We start from the raw sequence: 21,234 nt of genomic DNA on the forward strand, positions 1-21,234 counted from the left end.
AAAAACAGGGTTATGACATGGTTTCTACCATGGCTGCCAAGAATCTTTCTACACACCTGGCTCTGAAGCGAATTGAGGGAAGAGGTGAGAACAAGAGTGGCTCCAGGGAACCACTTTTGCAGTTTGAGGAATGGATTTCTATAGTCATGGCAATAGCCTCCTTTAAGGCTATTGAGTAGGAAGTGTGGCAAGCAATATTCTCCATTTTTAACATCCTATCCTTTTCCTAAAATACATGAAATTCAAAACAAAGATTAAAAAATATTCATATAGAAAGTGGTCTCCTGTAATCTGTAACTCGATCTACTGACAAGAATGAAATCCTAACTCTGGTACCATACCATTTCTGCCTATATTTAAATGTCAAGATTTTTTTAAAAGCTTCATTTGGCCCCATGTTCCTAATTGAATTGTCAATTATTGTCCACACTGTTTATAAATTTCTCGAAAAAAGTTCCATTTTTTACTTAGTTACCTCTTGTAAGAAAAAAAGCAAGCAGGAATTTGTATGTAAGGGAAATTTGAACTGTGCTTGAAGAAAAAAATAGTATTTAAAGTAGAGGCAGACAGCAATTGTGACCTAATTGAACTGAGGATAAGAAACAGAAACACTTCTAGAACCGCTCTTTACGTCCTAGAGTTGATCAGAGAAAGAGGTCTCATTAATTTCTTTGGGAGTAAACATGGGTAAATATATGTTAAACTGAGTTACAGAAATAGCTGTGCTTCCCACAGCTGCAAAGCAAGACAGATCATTACATGTTATATAAAATAATAATCCAAATGCCGCTGAACGCAAAAATGTTTTGTGGATCTTTGATTTTATAACAAAAATGTTAGCTTCAAATGATTAATTAGTAATAGATAAATTGTCACTGCAATTTAATTTGTCCTTTCAAATGAGATATTTCCATCAAGAACACTCTTCCTCACATCACGAGAATTCCTCACTGATGACACGTATGCAGCATATTTTATTTCGCATCAAATGAAAACTAGAATAGTCAAATCATGACCACAGTGAAAGGCTTACCGAGGTGTACAGGTATCCCTCACTGTTCATTGCCAAATACAGCTTGGTTTGAACTCCTTGAATAGCCACCACTCGAAGACCCACAGGGATGAGGTTAAACAGAGCTGAAATCAAAAAGAATGGGAAAACCATGTTATAATTCTGTATTCCACAGCTTTTCAATGTTTCCAGCAGGACTGTCTGGTCTTCCAAAAGTAATGTGTGTTTGGTAAGAACAGACAGATATAGATTTATACACATTCAGATAGATGGGGCCGCTTCTACTTTTTCGTATACTTGATTTGTGGTTGCAGTCACATAACTGGGGCTATAACTACATATTCTCAAACACCCTGGAGAAAACGGAAGATAATTCCATGGTTTGTATAGTGTTGGAGGTTGGAAATCTTGATGTTTCTGGAAGAGCCAGCTCCACGAATTGGTCTATATTTTAAATAGCTTTAGCCTTAACAAACTAAGGTTTAAATTGCTCCCCTGGATAACTGCTGAAAGTTACAGGCAGTTACCATCTACCAGTTGGGGAGAGATTCCTAGAATCTTAGAAAAGACACTAGTCCAACTCCATCGTTCAAATGATCTGCATTATTTCCAATGCAACAACCCCAAAATAAATCCAGGCCTTAAAAAATAGTCATTTTGTACTCTCATGTTCCCAGAGTAGTATTTCTTTTTTTTTTCTGCTTTATCTCCCCAAACCTCCCCACCCCGTACATAGTTGTATATCTTAGTTGTGGGTCCTTCTAGTTGTGGCACGTGGGACACCGCCTCAACGTGACCTGACGAGCAGTGCCATGTCCGCACCCAGGATCCGAACCCTGGGCCGCGCAGCGGCGAACTTAACCACTTGGCCATGGGGCCGGCCCCCAGAGTAGTATTTCTTAAAGAGCCAACATTTTCCGAGATAGGGTTGAAAGGGGTCTTAGCTTTCAATCTCCAGGAGCAAAGGTTATAGGAATAAAAATGATGAACTTAAGAGGTTTATTTATTTATTTATTTATTTATTTAATGGGGAGGGGATAGTTGTAAGTGGGCAGCCGGGTGGTGCCAAAGGGGCCTTCATTTTTCCATTTGAAGGTTTGACTGCGTGAAACTTACACCCAGGCTCTCCTCACAATCACACACCACTCACTGGAGAAAACCAGTGGGCGTCCTCCCCCTACCAGCTGTCTACTCCCTCCTACACCATGGATAAAAATAAAACGGTACATTTTTAAAACGTAGTGCTTGCCACACACATCTTTTGAAAATAGCCTGTGTACCTTTCTCTCAAGAGTCATAGACCAATGTTGATGATTTCTGCCTTGGTTTGTAAGTCTATTGAGGATGATAAATCAGTCTGCTATCATTTCTGTGAACAAGAATGTAAAGGAGTCACCTCATGGGTAAGAATAGTTTTTCTGAGATCTCTTATTTTGGCGCATATACATTCTGCTGTAGTAGATGTGGTAATATGGATGAGAAATATTAATGAAGAACTAAATATTTCTTGGTGAGCCTACAATGTATCTTTCCCTTAAAATCAGGGTGTTATCAAAGAGGAGCTAGGACATATTGTACAGTTCAAAATACAAGTGTTCCTACCACATGCCACTGATGGCACTTCATTCAATACTCATCATATTAAAAGCTGTGCCCTTCTGTTACGTGAGGTAAAGGAAAGTAATTGCACAGATTGCAAGCCAGAATCTCATGCTATATTTGACAATGCAATGCACAGGAAAGATGTCTGATATCTCTTAGCATGTCATGTATATGATATATCTCAGTGTTGATGATACCTTGCTCACAGCAGGTGCTCAACACACATTTGTGGATTGACAGCAATCTGTGTGGTGAAAACATGATAATGTTATATTTTGGGATGTAATAGATCACAATCCTATTATAGAAAACCTCATAGTTTTAAAATTCTGAGCTCTATAAAACCAAATGAAACCAAACAAAAACCTTCATATGGGTTTGGTTTAAAACTATACCACTACATACCACTAGACAAATAGAACACCAACACATCTGAATCTTAGTTTAGTCATAGTAACAGACGACCAAGAATGATAAATGAAATTCAGAATTGTTTCTGGAACTTCATTTTTTAAAATATTCTGAAGCTCCTTAGTTCTCTTAATGCAGCTTGAAACAAGCAAAAGAAAAAGAGTGAAATTTGATTTTCACCATGTGCCCCAACCACTCTCTGATGTGGATTTTAATGAGCAATAAAATGCTCAAATTCCAAACATCAGATAGCAGTAGGAGGAAGAGAAGCAAAGAACATCAGTAATCCATGCCTTGGATTATCTATTCCTGAGTAATGGTATTAACTATTTAGTAGAACATGAATTTTTCACTACGTACCGTAAATTTCTATGAAGCCCGACTCAAAAACAAAAGACACCACTCCAAAACAAAAGCATGAAGAGATGTGCAAAAGTGGAGAATGGTTGGTCATAGTACCCAATCTTTGCTTTTCTTTAGACATTCAAGATACGTCATAAGTTGGGTTGGTTTAAGTCTGTCTAAAGTCACAGTCTTTCCAGATACAAATGCAAAGAAATTATATCAGGGGTGAGCTTGGACAGAATCAATATTTTCCCATATGACTTTGTTTCTCTAAATCTGGAGTACTTCTTCATGGACTTAAGATATTATTTTGATTAGAATGAAAATATTCTAAACGTGAAAAGAAAACAATTTATTTCATTTGTGTATCTAAAACAAATTCATTAAATGCCTAAAATCTCTTCTTCCATTTCTGTCAAAGTCTTGAAGAAGCTTTTTTTTTTTTTTAAAGATTTTATTATTTTTTTCCTTTTTCTCCCCAATGCCCCCGGTACACAGATGCATATTCTTAGTTGTGGGTCCTTCCAGTTGTGGCATGTGGGACGCCGCCTCAGCGTGGTTTGATGAGCAGTGCCATGTCCGTGCCCAGGATTCGAACTGACGAAACACTGGGCCGCCTGCAGTGGAGCGTGCAAACTTAACCACTCAGCCATGGGGTCAGTCCCTGAAGAAGCTTTTTAATAAATAAAAGGGCCTTTGTTTCTTGTTTGTTCTCTGTTGTGTCTACATAAAAACAAACTCCTTCTACTTTGAAGGGACCATTTTCTCAGAGATGTGCACATAGTTGATACTCAACTTTTGCTGAATATGACCCTGAGTCCAACCTTCTTCATCAGTTTGGCTAAGGTCAATTTCTCAAAGGGAGTAATTAATAAAAGCATATCTTAATGGAGAGTGGAAAGACTTGAGACGTTGCACTGGTAACACTATTGTGGGTTTGAAGGGAAAGTTGTCTATTCTATTAAAACAGCCCTCACTGCACCCAAAGCAGATACAATAAAACTGCTGTTATGAAATGTCTACCATCTTTTCGTTTTCAGGGGGAAATACTTAATTTACAATGGCTGACTTGCTCACAGTGAGATTTTATGGGACTGACATTTACCATTGTAATAAATCTACCTAAGGTCAGCTTAAATGCACACTATCAAACATATGTTTTTAGAAATAGATGTATCTGGGTAAATGTGGACTGATTTGTTTTATCATGATCTTGCTTACCATGTCAGAATTAAAATATCGTAAAATCAATCAAATTGAACTAAATGAGAAAAATACAATGAAAAGCACTAAAAATTAATAAAAATAAAAAATATGAACAACAAGAGTACATATTAAGGAAATACTACATAAATGAAAGCATGATAGATGAAAAAAAACTTGTATTCGTGTTCCACTCATTTCAAATAATTAATTAATTAATGCCAAGGAAATTGCTTGTCTGTAGAAAACAGAAAAAGAATACATTTGGATGGCTAGACTTCCATTTTAATGATCATGTTCATCACTAAACATTCTTATTTCCTGATGACTTATGCCCTACCATATCCTCGACTGGGAAGATAAGCTTGCTCCCTCGCCTCTGGACACACCTGACATTAGGAGTTGAGTCACGACCCACAGACCTGCTATTTCTTTTCAGATACTTTTCATTTTTATGCTTCGTGCTATGGTAATACTTACAGTTGGTTGACTTACCTCTCATCACTTCATTCTGCCTAAACACAGATTCTGGCTATGCTCTTTAAAGGTCTTACAATATCATTAGTACATAGAAATGCCATGCATATCAGTCAGAATTATAAGAAAACCAAAGGCAGAAGCTACACATATGTAGGAAATGAAGAGTAAAAGCTGACATGATTTTAAAGCTCCATAGTCAGAAATGGAGCCTTGATTTGCATACGTATAGGTGTGTGTACATGTGTGTGGCTGTATCTTTATATGTATGTGTATCTATGTGTAGATCCTAAAATGACTACATACAGTGTGATCTTGATGCATTTTGCATATCGCTGTTTATAAAGCACAGCAAATGAATTGTCTAATTTTTTAAAAATTTTTCCTTTTCAGGAAACACATGTGAACGCTGGACTCAATTTTTTCTCTGATTTCGATCTGGAGAAGATGTTAAAAACAGATGGGAGAAAAGTTGACTGGGTGCAGATCATTAGCAGCTAATCATGACCCTCCTTCCAATACCCAAAGGATCCATTCTGCTGAGGTACTTTGGAAAACAGAGCAGATTATACCCCCTAATTCCTTCTCAAACACCGATTTGTACATACAACTTATGGGAATGTTTTATTATTGATCATCATGTACTAATGTCTGTTACATAATTACAGCAAAACCCTCTACTTACATTTGACTAATGTTTTCAAATAGAAGAGCACGCATAAAAGAACATCTAGGACACTCATTGTAGAAACTTAATATCACAACAGTAACACAGCATGTTACAAAACAGTGAAGAACCATTTAGTATGAATGTTTTTCATCCTAGGTGCCAACAGAGTTTTCTTCAAGGGTAATTAAAGGTGACTTCCTCTTGAAGTCATAGCCTGGCCATCAGTCCAGGAAGCATTCTTAAAAGGTGTGAAACTCTTTAACACTTAACATTGGGACCCTTGTCTCCAACTTCGCTGTCTATAGCCAAGCATCTCTATAAATGCTGCAGAGGACTTGTTAGTATCCACACCGGCTTTCCTTCACTGCTGTCTTAGCTGACAATGGTAATATTTCTGGAAAATCATCAAAATCTGAGAGAAAATGCAATATAAATTAGCGAAAATAGAGAATGAATTGTGAGAACTAGGTGTTTTAGCCTCCTGGAACATTTCATAGGTCTGCAGAAATCCGTAACTTGCAAGAAAACACCAATTATTATCACTGAAGAGAGGGTTTCACTCTTTGTGAGTTTATGTTTTTATTACTCCAAATACATAAAGCATGTGTAATAAAAGGTTGTGGAACATCTTGGAATCACCTTACTTCAATAACTAGAAATAAAACTGACTTTATTTTGACATATTTCCATTTTAGGTTCACCATTATGGTCTCCAATTTGGTCTTTACTTAAACCATGGCTAAAAATAAAGCACTAAAAGAAATAGCTTTACCCACCTGTCGAGGTATCTCAATGTTAAAATCCCAATTAGTCTCAGAGTTATCAGTATGTGTGGAGGGGGGAGCAGAAGTGAAAGCTTGTAATGATGATTTCTCATGACCTGAAACCACTCCTCTCTCTTGGGATGAGATGGGTTCTTAAGAGTAGAGATAACGTGCTATTTCAGGATCAGTGTGTGGGTGAGTAAATTTTCTGTGGGAAAAAAGTAATAAAATCCAAAGGACAGCCATAAATCTATCCAGATTACCATGGAGATGACATTTGGATTGTTCTTCAGATGGTGTCAACAGTATTTGCTATAGTTCACTATTTTAGCTATTTCCATGTTCCACTTCATTTAGGTTAACGTGCATAAACATGATGATATAGTACAACTCTATTTTGCATTCACTGCAGGATTCAGCAAGAGTGGTTTATTTTAAAATATAGAGAAAGAAAACACAATGTCAACAACACGCTGGGATATACTATTTATTTTGCAGTCACTTACTGTAAGTGCTGTCCTCGTCTTTTGTGCCATCAATGGTTCCATCTGCCTGCAGCTGCAAGTGGTAGCCTTGTCGACTGTATAGTTTGGTAACTATACCCTTAAGCTGAGGCTCTGCAAAGAGAACAACGGTTTCGATCAATTGATAAGTTGTGCATAAGTAGTTGAAAAGACTCAAAAATCAAAATTCTAATTTTCTTTACAAATTTTAGTGGAAAAAAGTCAAACTATACTTTTAAAGAATCCTCTGAAAGAAACTCCAAGTTGTAGAATAAATCTCCAAACTGAAAAAACATTTGATTTCTACCTGGTAACACTGGTAAAGTCCTAAAGCTCTAACATCAGCTACAGTTTCTGAGAGCGTGTCCTTTGGCTTACAGAGTGGCAGTCTATCTCATTGAGCATTCGGAATGGGTTGGCAAATGGCATATTCTGCCTCTTAACAATGTGCCACTTTTCATGTGGAAGGAAAAGGAGAAATGCAAAGATAATTTAGAGTGTTTGCCAACCAGGGACCAAAAACACACTAGTAAAGATTTCCCTAAGAATCACTGAAATTTGAAATAAATAGTCCCCTCCATTCTAAGAAGGTTGAAAGGGCATAAGTAACCTGGAATCCCATCAAAAGACACATATTTAGAAAATTGAGTAGTGATAGAGAGAAGGGGGGAGGAGAGAATAAAACAACCATTACCACACCCTATCATATTAATTATCAATAGGGAAATGGGTACAAAAAGAGCAGGGTTTTGTTGGTGAAGATGAAAGAAAATTAGTTCATACGTATTTTCTAATTTAATATCAGAAATATAATTATCCAAAATATGGTCTTAATTAAAATGTTTTTCAATTATGAATCACCATAGATTAATAAAGTACCTAATTTACCAGTAACAGCTGTGTTATCCAAAATTCGCTTTTATTTAACACAGATACCTGCATTGAAATAATATTTATGTGATTATTTGGACCACATACTCACACTTTGCAAATGCTTAAGCCTTTTTAAAACAGGTCTAATTTACAGCTAATGCCTTAAAAACTTTGAGCAAACAGAAAATGTATGTTTGCATTTTCATTCCAGGGTGCGTAGAACACATAAACAGAGAAATAACAGATGATGAATAAGTCTGAAATTCTATAATACTTATCCAGTTAAAAGTAAGAAAACAGCGTGAAGGATTCACTTGGTCAAGAATGGCCAAATAAGCCTCATGTTCGCATGAAGGTCTACCTTGACGCAACCTGACACCTAGAGCTGTGCGAATTTCCTCTTGCACCGGAATATCTCGTTACTCTTACCACCAAATAGGTTCAAAAGGACCCTGGCTATGAGTTTAAGTTCTCTCTTCAATCTTGCATTTTAGTAGCAAGTAACCACAGTTTTACTAGTCGGACCACATCACGAAGCTCTTTGCCATAAGATTCTAGGAATCCACTCCCCCCTCTCCAACAAATATTTCAAAGCTGCACCACAAGTCAAGCCTGTCCCAATAAGCTTAAAAGTGATCAAAGAAACAGAATGCCTGGATAGCGCAAGTCCACGTCCCTAGGGGTGGAAGCTGGCAGGGAAGGGTCAGACTTGCAGACATAAAGGCAAGGAAGGGATTCCCCAGGTTCTCCTGGGGGGGGGGGGGGGCATGGTGTCTGCCCAGCGCCACGCCTGCAATTTCCACGCCACACACACACGACAGCCATGTCTGGGTCACGCCTGCCAGGGGCCTAGGGGCATGCACACATGTGGCATGTCTGAAGCTGAGGGCGCGCCTCCTGGGCAGGGTACGGCCCCAGGCTCTGCGCCTGTCCCACAGCAGTTGCAATGCAGCAAGCCTGTTACTGTTTCGAAGGAGGCGAGAAAGCAATCTCTGCCCACGCACGCACACCAGCTAGGTGGCCACATTCGCGCAAGATGGGCCACCGACAAACTCACCTACGCTTACATATACACGCCCTCCAGCCCCTCCGCGCTCGTAAAGTATGAAAAAAAAACAAAAAACAAAAAAGACAGCCAAGAGCCCCTTCCGACCTGGTCTCCTTCTGCGCCTCTTCTTGGAGCCAAAGAGTTTGACCCGGGAAAAGACGTTTAACTTGTTTTTGTCGCAGCTGGTCTTGCCTTTGCTGGGGCTGCTGACACACTTGCAGGCGTTGGATTTCTCGCGCTCGCGGGCTTGTCTCTTCTGACGGATGAGCGAGCTGGCGATAGCCGCCGCCATGGCCACGACGCCCACCACCACCACTTCTTTTGCTGCCCCTCTCTGGCTTCGCCTCCTCCTCCCGCTCCTCCGGGCTCGCCCGCTTGGTCTCGCGCCTTCGCCGCCTTCGTCTCCTTAGCCTGCGCTCGCCCGGGCTTCTCCGCACTCGGGCTTCAGCCGAGGAGGGGGCTCAGCATGCCGTCTAAGCTCCTCCGGCGGTGGTCCGGCTCCCGCGCGGGCTGCTGGCTGCCAGGGTCCGAGCCGACGCCACAGCCGCGGGCCGGATTGCGGGCGAGACTGGCAGGCGGAGGCAGAGCTGCGCGACTGCGTGCGCTCGGCCCCTGCGCCCCGAGGACACTGTGCGAGTCCAAGCGGCTCGGGTCGGAGTTTCGCGGCACCCCCCGCCCTGTGCCGCGCGGAGGGGGCCGAGGAGGGAGGCGGGCGGAGGGAGAGAGCGCGGGCGGAGGCAGGCCGCGAGCGCGGGCGGCAGGAGGGAGGAGGGAAGGAGGAAGCGCGCGGGGAGCGCGCCCTCGCCCTGGCCCCTCCGAGCCTCCGACTAGTCCTTGCAACTTCTTGGCCTGACAATCGGGAAAAGTTGGCCCATGCCAGCTTTCCGACAGGGATCAAACAGGTAATGGCCTCGCATCTTCGCTGTTGTTGTTGGTGCTGCTGCTGCTGCTGCTGCTGCTGCTGCTGCTGCTACTGCTACTGCTGCTGCTGCTGCCCTGGGCGCGGCACAGTCTCAGCACAGGAATTCAGTCGCCGCAGGCACCCTCCGGAAGAGCGCGACGGCCTCCGCTAGGCCCCCTCCCCCGGCGGCCCCTCCCTCCCGGAGCCCAGCCCACTGGCTCCCGGCCGCCTGCCGCCCCTACCCGCCCCACCCCCCAAGTCCCCGGCGGACCGCTTGGGCTAACACCTGTAGGGAATTAGGCACTGCCACATCGCCCAAATCCTTCTCCCCTCCTCTTCCCTAAAGGAGCTTCGGGAGGAAACAGCGATGGAGGAGGTACCGGGATGAGGTGGTTGGGTTGGAGGAGCCGGGGGGTTGCTTGGAGATGGGGAATGGCGGGGTAGGGTGTTTCGTTAGTGTTTGAATCTTAGCTGGCCAGATTACACCCGGCCTGGAGCCCTTGGGAAGTTCGCCAGCCCCCTGCCCCAGGCTGGGACTCACAACATCCCCACACACCGAGGCCCCAGCTGAGGTATTTCGCATGGCGACACTTGTAGCCATTCAGGAGAGAGGCCAGGGCTCCCAGACGGGTTCAGCCCCCGCGGCAGCGGCAGCAGCAGTAGCAGCAGGCACTGCAGAGCTGCGCCCGCACACCACGCTGCCACCCAGTGGTTTTTGCTGACTTTTCATTTCATGCCAATTTGTGCGTTCAGTACCCCGTTTTTCCTCTGCGGCCCCTCATCGTTCCGTTCGGGTTTGGGATCCAAGCAGAGAGCTGGGGTCGTGTACCATAAGCAGTATTTGGGAAATGCAGAGCGAAGCCTCTTTTTTTAAGCTCTGGCCCATCTCCAATCTACTTTTTTTTTTTTTCTGCTCAAGCTCAAGCAGCCTCCCTTCCCTCCAATTCAGGAATCAAGTCTGTCTTTTTGCTCGCTTCGCTCTAGTCACAATTTCTGTCCTTTCCCTATGTTTTAATCTGGAGAAGAAGAAAGGAGGAGTTCTGAGGTCAAGAATGCAACAAAAGAGAATGGCCCATCCACATCTCCACCTTCAAAGAGACACGATTGTTTTACTATTTTACTGCATTTCTGATGCCCAAAAGGAAGCCCCCCACAGTAGGGCTGCTCTATCTTGGAGCTGCCACCACACTCTCTTTACTGGACCTCTGCCCCCTTCCAGATATTTTCAGAATTGATGTAGATGCAAAACCAAATGCCCAGGCTCCAGCCCTTCTTTTCTTGCCTGAGCTCCCAACTAGGAAACTCTTTCAGGCGTCTTAGCCCATCAGAGCTGACAGCTGACCTGACCCTTCTGTAGATTTCACTGCTCCACAGGGGAGGCTGCTGCCACCCTCCCTTCCACTTCTCCCCAATCTTGAAATGTCTCCTGCCCTATCAGAAGCACTAGCATGCGTCTGCAAAGGCAGCCTGGGCTGAAGGTTGCAGGGGCTGAGATGGATAGTTACAGGAGAATGATGCCAACTGGTCTGAAATTCCCTGCAGGTTAGTCTACTTGTTTGTGCTTTTGGTTTTCCCAAAGGAAAAGGGAGGACAAGGTAGAAGAGAGTTTTAGCACCTCAAGGCAATGCAAGTATCCACATTCAGACTTCAATTCATGGAGGGAGAACCCTGCTCTGCTCCCACTGGACTTTGAACGCCTTGAAAATCGGGACTGGGTCTTGGTCACCACTAAATTCCCATCTCCCGGCACAGTTTCTGTCACATAGTTGATGCCCAATAAATGTTTGTTGAAAATAAATGACAAATGATTTATATTGATTCTGAAGGGTAGGAGGATGTTTCCTGGGTCAGAATGTATGCAACTCAAATTCCAAGTACCATGAAGGGAAATAATCCAACCAAAAGAGGGGTCAGAAGAAGCTCTGACCAGGGCCATATATCTGGGGTGTGGGAGGGACAGTTAAGAGGTTTCTACTTGCTCTCTGCCTCTTTTTACCTTCTGCTGAGCACCAACCCCAAGGGCCTTTTTTTCTTTCTTCTTGCTTCTCTCTTAGGACCCTGAACCAAAGCAGACGTGAAAAAGCTAAAGAAGGACGGAGTTCTGACTCAAGCAAGGGAGAGAACTTGGGAAGTATGAGGAGATGGTACTGAGAAAATGAGGAGGGCTTTCCCACACTCTTTCCTCCACTTCTCCATCGGGAAGCACTCACTGCTTGTGCAAACACCATTCCTAAAGTATTTTCAGGATGCCTGGACAGTTACGTGTATGGCCACTCTGAGGTGGGTATTGGAGGTAAATAGATGCGGAGAAGACTTCTGGAATATATAATGAGGAGGGGCACATCATTACAAAGTTGAAACACAAACATGTAAATACATCAGCTCTGTTACTCACCCCTATCCACCACCCTCAGCTTTTTTTTTTTTAATAAATTAGAGAATTAAACTCTATGCCCTGACCTCAAGGAACCCCTGGGCCAAGGTGATAACTGGATGATTCTATGGGTGTTTATAGACACCTTTCTTGCTCTAACCTCTCTCTCCAAATTAATAATTGTTTAATCTTGAAAGATGAGGGGTATAGGGAAACCCGACTCTCTCCCTGCCACATGTTCCTGTCAGTCCATAAAATGTACTTCTGCCTTTTTATATCACCCCCTGTCTTCTTTCATCTCCATGGACAAGAAAAGAAATGACACATGATTGGTGAGGCTAGAGATAGGGGCCTCTAAATCTCTGTGATCTGTCTGCCTACAGACCACATGCATTCTCTTCTCTCCTCCAGTAAGAGAACTCACAGAGGCCTGTGACTAGAGGGGGAGCAACTAGGGGGAAAGTGAAGGAAAGCCATTTTGACTTTGGGTCCAAATCAAATTGTGCAATCATCTTAGCCATTAATTAAACAAATATTTTGATCTATTCCTAACTCTCTTATGTATTTCTCAGGTGCTTCCGAACTCAGAGAAGAGTGTGAATATAACTCTCAAATCCTCAAAGGAGAATTGTGCCAAAACCCCATTCATCTTAGGAAGGCGCAGTAAAGGAAAGAATTGCAGCCTACCCTAGAAAAGCATATTTTGCCTTTTCTTTCTGCCTTACTGCCCCTCCAGACCAGTAGTATGGCATTTTAATGGGAGGAAGAATAAAGAACTTTCCTTTGACGCTTATTTCCAAAGTGCCTTTTTCTCTTGTCTTGCTCAGTTCCCACCAGTTCACACTGTACCTTTGCTATGTAACTTCCTGGGATCTCCTCTAGATTCACAGTTTCAATTCTCCCTGCTTAACCCCAGGGCTCCCAACTCCTCTATGCTGGGTGGTCCACTTGCCTTTTCTTCTCCCAGACTTCGTCCCTCCACTGCACCGTCCACCAAGTTCTGTCCTGGACCATGTTAAGGAAAGAAGCATCCTTAGCTCCTTTCTCCAACTCAACTCACAAAGAGTTCTAGCCTGACAGGAGGCATACATTTTAATCCACTTTAGTCTCTGCCACTAACTGGCTGTGTAAGCTTGGGCATGTCATTTCTCCTGCTGGAGTTTCAGTTTTCCGATCTTTAAAGTCTTTAGCCATCTTTAGACTCAGTGACTTTCAAATTGTATTCTGCGGAGCCCTGAGAGTACATGGAGGTGATATAAGTTCCCTCACCATGTTTCAACCGCAGCACCTCCGCTCTTTTATATGCTGGGGCTCATTGTATGATTTCTTATGAAAAAAATAAAGAGTCCGCTGCTAAAAACAAAACATTTGAAAACCTCTGAATGAGACGTTCCTTAAAGTCTTTTTGGCTCTGGGAGTCTATGATTCTTTTGTATATGTTCCTCCTACCTTTTTATCTTCCCCTCCTCATACTTCTCTCCCCTTTCCCTTCCCACCCTACCAGAACATAAAGTCTAAATTGGATTCCAAAGAGAAATACAGAAGTCTCTTTGGCCCCATTCCTCATGGCTTCACTTGAGAACCAGGTTTTAGCATTCTTTTAAGGGAGAGTTATGTGAGTTATCAGAGCATAGAATGCTGATCGTTCCCTGCCAATCTCTTTTGGCAGGCCTCAGATGAGCTGTAAAGAAGCTGAAGGGACCTGCTCTCAAGAGGCATCTCCAGGAGAGAGAGAGAAACCCAAACAGATGTGACTGTGATGAGTAAAAATGAGAGAATTCAGACAGCCTAATCAGGAGCAGCCTCAGTACTTTTTGAGCAGAAAGGAATTGGCTGTCTTTCCGAAACTCTGAAAATGAGAGATTTCAAACACCCTCCCTTTGTGAAGATAAACATAATTGGAGCCACTTGCCAGTTTGCTCTCCATCTTCACTAACAGTCCATCAAAACATCTGAGTGACTGGTTACCAGGTCACGGGCTGATGATGAGCTCAAAGGGAGGAAGGAGAGGCTGGTTCACGTGCACAAGGTCAAGCAACACTAGATCTCACCATTAACTGAGTAGGGCAGCAGAGGGGGTATTTAAGAGACTGGGCAGCAAGTACCACCTTTTGTGGTCTCATTATGTCCAAAAGCCCAGGGAAATGACTGGATAGAAATACAAATGAGGAGATTAGAGAAAGGCCATTAGCAAAGGCTCTGCCACTTAACTCCAAGCAAGAAGAAAATGCATTTAAGGAAATCTTGTCAATGTCACACTGGAATTTCAGGGACAGAAAGTGTGACTACTGTATTCTGTAACATAACCTGACACGTTTATTAGCTGGCAAAGAGTCTCTCCTAGTCAGATCATTTGGGGGAATTATGCTTCAGAAACAAAGGTCTCCAGGACCATTCTTTTAGAAATTGGTTGGCTCTCCTGATTTGCATTCAGAATGACAAGCCAGAGAACCCTGGGCTTGCATTGCACTAGGATGGTGGCTTGGTCTGCATTATGTCCTCTCTCTGAGGTCATTCTCTAAATACTTAAGCTATAGAATTTACTGAAGTCACCTCTAGTTTATACCTAAAATCAATTGGGAACACACTGGTTAATTCTAATCCCGAAGAAGAAAAATCCTATAACCCACATAAAAATTTCATTGTTCAGTCATAATTTATGAACATTAAAACCATAAAGCACCCTGACAGTATTAATCATATCTATGAATTCAGCTCTTTGCCACTTAATTAGCCATAGCAGCTGCAACGTCAAGAGTTCAAGGCCTCTGATTACCTGCTTGGTCATTTAATCAAGAAAACCTGGAGAAAATATAGGATTGCTGGGGTGGAGGTTTCTCTCATGATCATTAGGAGAGAACACAAGGAAATGAGGTTAAGCTCCAACATACGGGGATTTAAAGTTTTGTACAAGGGAAACATTCGTCTCAGTAAGGGTTGTTAAATACCATAATTAATTGCTGATTCTCCTATAGAAGCTTTTATGAATACAACAGAAATTTTATCTATCTCAGTGGGTATGTGGGATGATGTCTCCAAGGTTCTCATTCTGTCATAAAAACTACACTACTATTTGTATACCCATGACCTGCAACCAAGAAGTGGTCATGGGGAAAGGGACAGCAAGATCATTATTGAGAAAGTTTAAGATCCTGTCTGATGGGGCATGGAGATAGCTAGTGCCCTTGCCTTTGGAAGATCATTTTGGGTGAACTTTGAGCATGTCGGTCAAGGCAGTCACATCCATTTTTGAAAGTTTCTCTCGTCCAACATGTGGGAAAAACTTTGTACATCCAATAAATTCATTCTTAACCAAATGGGTTGCCTCAGTGGTGACAGAGCATTCAGAGCCAACAAAAGCACCAGCTTCTTTGAATTCGATTCAGTTTTATTCACTAATATTTGAATATCTTGAAGGAATATTTGCTATTTTATGAACTGACTGGTGGCTAGCAAATATAAATGAAGTGTTTCTATGATGAAACATTTATGGCAGACTAAAAATGTGCAAGACTCAGAGGCAAAATATCTATAACACTGGGTTCATTTCTTGCCTGGTGAACTAAGTAATCTAAATGAAAAGCTAGGAAAAACATGATGGAGGATTTGAGGCAAAAGCAGACAATCAGTAATTTTTCTGGATCTAAGCTGTTTCAAGAAATAGGATTTCTTGAGGAAGATGACCTAAACTCAAGATTGAGGAAGGGAACGCAGTATTTGCAAATGATCTAATGTTCATTATTACTTAGGATAAGGGGGCAGGATTCGCAACCAGCACAGGGAACTCTGGATTGCCAACGGCACTGCTTCCACCAATTGTCTATCAACAGTTGTCATTTTTTAAAGGAGCAGAGAGATAACGGAAAACTACTTCAGTGCTCTCTCGGGATTAAGAGTCTTAACACTTCTCTTTTTGGACACCAACCAGGATTTGGGCAGGAGAACATGCTGAATTTGGAGGAAATGGTTTCCTCCAGATTCTAGGGAGGGGACGAAGGACAAGTCCATGATCTACCTAAGAACTGTGCAGATGCCCTAGATGGTTTTTAAACTCTCCACTCTGCTTAAGATTTTTTTTTTTTTGCCAAAACTGGGTTTCAAATAGTGATAACGCTCAATCAATGCTGTGGCTATAATTGGACAAGCAAATTAAGTGCTGTAACACTATTTTTTAACCCTTACAACAACCTGTAAGGTAGGTATTATCATTATTGCCACTTTACAGATGAGAAAAGTGAAGTCTAGAGAGACTAAGTGATATATCTATGGTTTCCTGGCCTGTACCCAGGTGGCAGTGCCAGTATTTAAACTAAAGAATCTCAGGCAATCATGTGTACAAAGCAAGCCCTTTAAATACGATTGTTTCCTCCTTGGCACTGGGTCTGAAATTTAGGTCACTGAACAGTGGTGCCTGGATATGGCTGTCTCTTAGCTTGGGTAACAGAAAAAGATGGAATATGGCATGACTTTCAATTCAGTTATGTTTTTTGTTTCTTTTTTTAAACAAAATTGAATTATGAAACAAAACAAACAAGACTAGATATGACCTATTAGCGTATGACCTAATGGATATGACCTGTTATAGTTATGAATATAGTTCACACACTTTTAACAATAACTTCTTGGAACAATATTTAAAGAAAGCATCACTACCTTTCTCACTAAAATTAAATAATTATAAATCACTGTTTAATGTCATTCTTAGTGCCTCAGCACAGAGAGCACTTTGACACAGGACCTGGTCTGACTCAGGTAATCTGGGGCTTTGGAATGCTATGAGACCCAAAGGACACTTACTGGCCTTTATCTGCATCACTACTTAGCAGAGATAAGAAGTTAAGGCACTCCCAATTCTCTCAGCTCTTTCCATACAGAGAAAACTGGCTTTCCACACTGTAAGCTTTTTGTCTGCCATCTGCTTTCAGCTACAGGAAGCTTGAGTTCAGCCAAAAGAGAGAAAAATATTATACACAGTGTATTTACTTCCACGGTCTGAAGCCCATGACTATCCTTTTGCAATCAGGGGGTTCTCCAGTATCCATTCGAACTAACTTGCTCTAACGTTTCCCTTCTGACAAACAGCTAAAAGTAGAAAGAGACTGAAATTATTTAGTAACTTCTCTGCAACCACTGAAGACCTCAAGCAATTTTAGAACCTGATTTCCTAACAGGGGCCTTGATGCTCAATTAACAGTCTCATTTTAGAGAAGAGATCTGAGGCAAGAGATGTTAAATGAATTTGTCCTGGGCCAAATTGTTCATTCATTCATTTGTGCATTCGTTTGGAATTGACTGCAAACAATTTGCCATTTTCTGAGCTACCCCCTGAAGGATGCAAAGGTACTAATAGCTATAATTTATTTATTGAGCACTACCTATATCCCAGGCACTATTCTAAGTACTGTATCCTTATTCACTCATTTAATACAACACCCTCATGAGCTTAACCTCATTCTACAGATGAAGAAGCTGAGGCTAAGAGAGGTTAATGAGTCCATTCAGGTAGGAGGTGGTGGAGCCAAATGGATTCAAACCCAGGCATTGGGACTTCATATCCCGTGTTCTTAAAAGTGCTCTATTGACTCTCTAGTGATTGTCCCTGGCCTCGAGTGGAGGAGAAAGAGAAGTAAAGAAAATAACTAAAACACAAATGTGATTAAACACTGTAAGAGTAGTACCAAATGTCCAAAGTGTTGTGGGCACACAAAAGCAGACACAGCTAACTCTGGGGACAGGAGGGCAGGAATTGGAGTCAGCTTCAGAAAAAGGAAAAAACCCACAAAACTGGGGGCCAGCCCGTGGCCGAGTGGGTAAGTTCGCGTGCTCCGCTTCAGCAGTCTGGGGTTTCACCGGTTCGGATCCTGGGCGCGGACATGACACCGCTTGTCAGGCCATGCTGAGGCAGCATCCCACATGCCACAACTAGAAGGACCCACAACTAAAATATACAACTATGTACTGGGGGGATTTGGGGAGAAAAAGCAAAAAAATAAAAAAAAGTTTGGCAACAGTTGTTATCTCAGGTGCCAATCTTTAAAAAAAAACCACACACACACAAAACCATCTCACTGAAGATGAATTTTGGAGAATGAGGAAGAGCTAGGAAGTTGGGGAATGAAATTGGATAAAGCCAGACTTCAAATCTGGGTTAAACTGACTCCTGGTGCTGAACACTTCTTACCAGGCCATATTACTTCCCCTCAGCTGAGAGGATTTATGAAACCTTGGATTTTTTATGCCCTAACACTTCAAATCACTTGGCAACGAGTTGATCTTCCAGTGTAACCACTCTCCAAGAGTGTACTTTTCTGTGAAATATTGATTACTGGCAGGTCATGAAGCATTCTGGGTATCAGGAGAAATAAAATGTGCTATGTGGATATTCTGATGGACATGTGTGAGTTGTTTATTTCTTGCTTGTAAACCAATTGTCTTCCCTTTCCCACTGATCGTGTTCGGGACATATTGTCAATGGTGATGTTCAAGTATATAATAGTTTATCGATTTACAACTGCCATCAGCAGAGGGTTTAGTAGAAGTAATCCCTTTGGAAAGATGCCAATCAAAATAAAAATTAAATTGGCACGTATGCCACAGTGAGTCAGGCATTCTCCTCCTGCAATAACTGGGGTGAGCTTGGAGACCAGAGATTTGTATGTGGGCAGTTATTAAATAATTTTATTATGATGATCATAAAACTTCAAGCTAACAAATGAATTAAAGATTATGGAATGATGACTGTCCAGGCTAGATAATCCTAGTAATTCCTCTATGTAGATTTCAGTATTCCTATTGGAAAAGGACAACTGGGATTTGGTTGGTATTTGAATATATTGAAAACATATTAAAAAATCTTCCTACTTACTGCATTCTTCTTCCTGCCCCTAAAATACCAGTGCCTACTTTCTCTATCAGAATCTTGGTATCCTTTGGTCTGAAAAAATATATACTTAACAGAGTTGTTAAGGAAAACAATAGTGCCCTATCTCACTATAAGAAGAACGAAAACAACATAGTGTGTGTACATTTGTGTGTGTGTGTACATGTGTGTACACTCCAGGCAGGCCTCCGGCAATGCTGTAAAGCCAGCACCTCAGCCCAGATGCCTACTGTCCTTATGAGGCCCCAAAGGAACCTGCTTGTCCGGACAAGACTTTAGGATCCAGGCTGTCCTAGTTCTTCTCCTTCATTAAAATTGTCCTTCCTGCATCCCATCCCTGGGCCAATGCTTTCCAGTAAGATAGCTAGTTAATCAGATACTTTCATCAGTGCTGGGTTAATGAGCACTAATATGTCCTCATGAACCCCCCCCCCCCGACTTGCCACAGGAAATGGCTCATTCTAATAGGGATCTTATGGAGGCAATATTATACATACTAAAATAGAGCGCCTCTAACGGTGACATTTTAAATGACTGAACGGGCTGCTGGAGTGGCTTCAAGTGAAGGAACAGCTTTGGAAAATCCCTCAATCTAAAGTCGGCTGCCATTTTATACTACTGGCTCTATGAATGTGTGTGCATGCAAATGTACACATAAGGTTGCTGAGCTGAATTTGCTATTCATATAGCATAAATTAATATGTCAGACAAGCTCATTCAGCTCCTCTTCAATCTTTCTTACCCTTCATAGCCAAAATTCTTGAAAAGAACTTGTCTTTACCAACAATCCCCACTTCCTTACTTCACATTCACCATGCACTCTGATTTTATTAAATATTATATTATGTGTGTGTGTGTCTACACATATATTCCTAGTAATTTCTCTATATAAATTTCAATGTCCCTTTTAGAGAGGGACAACTCATATTTGGTTGATATTTGAATATATTTAAAACATTAAAAATATTCCTACTCACTGCATTCCTCTTCAATTGTGCTCCTTCAATTGTTCAACTGTTTTTCTTCAATTCTGGAAATTTAGCCATCAACCCCCCATCCACTGGCTCTCCTTAAATCTCTCTCTATTCTTCTTCTGAAACTTCCCTTAGGTGTATGTGAGACTTCATTCTCTCCTTCATGACTCCTTACTTCTCTTTCCTAGTTCCATCTCTTTATCTTTCTGTGTAGAATCTGAGTGCTTCACTAATCACCCCTCTAGTTGGGTTTAGTCTATTGTTTGGTTCTGTTTTTATTTCATTGATATACATACAAATATTATATATTTTAAAATAATATATATTAAAAATTATATATGAATATATACATACATACACACATATATAATTTTCACAATTTCTGTTTCATCTTTTCTAATGTGTCTGCTAGTTTTTCACAATGTGCTGCTCATACCTTATGGATCCTAGTCCTGCCTTGATCCTATTGAAAATTTTGAAGATATTTATGTTAAAGTCTCTTTCATATTGCCTTATACAACTTTTCTTTTTTTTTTTTCTTGAGGAAGATTAGCCCTGAGCTAACTACTGCCAGTCCTCCTCTTTGTTGCTGAGGAAGCCTGGCCCTGAGCTAACATCAGGCCCATCTTCCTCTACTTTATATGTGGGACGCCTACCACAGCATGGCATGCCAAGCAGTGCCATGTCCACACCCAGGATCCGAACCGGCAAACCCCGGGCCGCCGAGAAGCGGAACATGCGAACTTAACCGCTGCGCCACCGGGCCGGCCCCAACTTTTCAGAAATAGGGATTACCCTGTTTATTGTCGCTGCTGACTCTCCCTGAAATGGTCTATTTCTCTTCTTGGTCTATAAATTTGACTGTGGGCTCAACATCAGCAGGAGACTTGTTTTCTGTAGAAGTCCCACTTGAACCCTGGATAGTAGGTGTCTATCTCTATAGTTTTGTGTTCTTTTTCTGCCAGCACTCTATGGATTTCACTGGATCCAGGTCAGTTTTGCTTTTACCTTTAATTTCCCAGATTTTTAGTACAAATTCAGAAGTGGGGTTTCAATTTCTTATGGTCTAATCCCAGAATGGACACTGTGCCTACATTCTGCATCCCTAGGCCTGGAGTCCTGATTTATCTTGAACTGGGCAGGACTTCCTGGCTCCTAGTTTTCTGCAGGAAGCTCACGGCTCTGTGTCAGGACTGT

At 41.9% G+C, this 21,234-nt stretch overlaps 1 protein-coding gene across 7 annotated transcripts in view; it reads right to left on the reverse strand.

The window, feature by feature from the left end:
* Positions 1-21,234, reverse strand: part of FGF13 (fibroblast growth factor 13) — a 488,385-nt gene that overhangs the window by 58,240 nt on the left and 408,911 nt on the right. For 6 of the 7 annotated variants that reach the window (XM_044763925.2, XM_044763927.2, XM_044763924.2 and 3 more), the window contains 2 exons: positions 6,991-7,101; positions 1,034-1,137 (listed from right to left, as the gene is read on the reverse strand). In XM_044763925.2, coding sequence (XP_044619860.1) covers positions 1,034-1,137; positions 6,991-7,101 — 215 coding nt within the window. Of the gene's footprint in view, positions 1-1,033; positions 1,138-6,990; positions 7,102-9,013; positions 9,937-21,234 lie in introns of those variants that run through there. The other variant, XM_014855269.3, reaches the window with a different exon arrangement.

This window comes from Equus asinus, chromosome X, assembly GCF_041296235.1.
Source record: "Equus asinus isolate D_3611 breed Donkey chromosome X, EquAss-T2T_v2, whole genome shotgun sequence".
Lineage (NCBI taxonomy): Eukaryota > Metazoa > Chordata > Mammalia > Perissodactyla > Equidae > Equus > Equus asinus.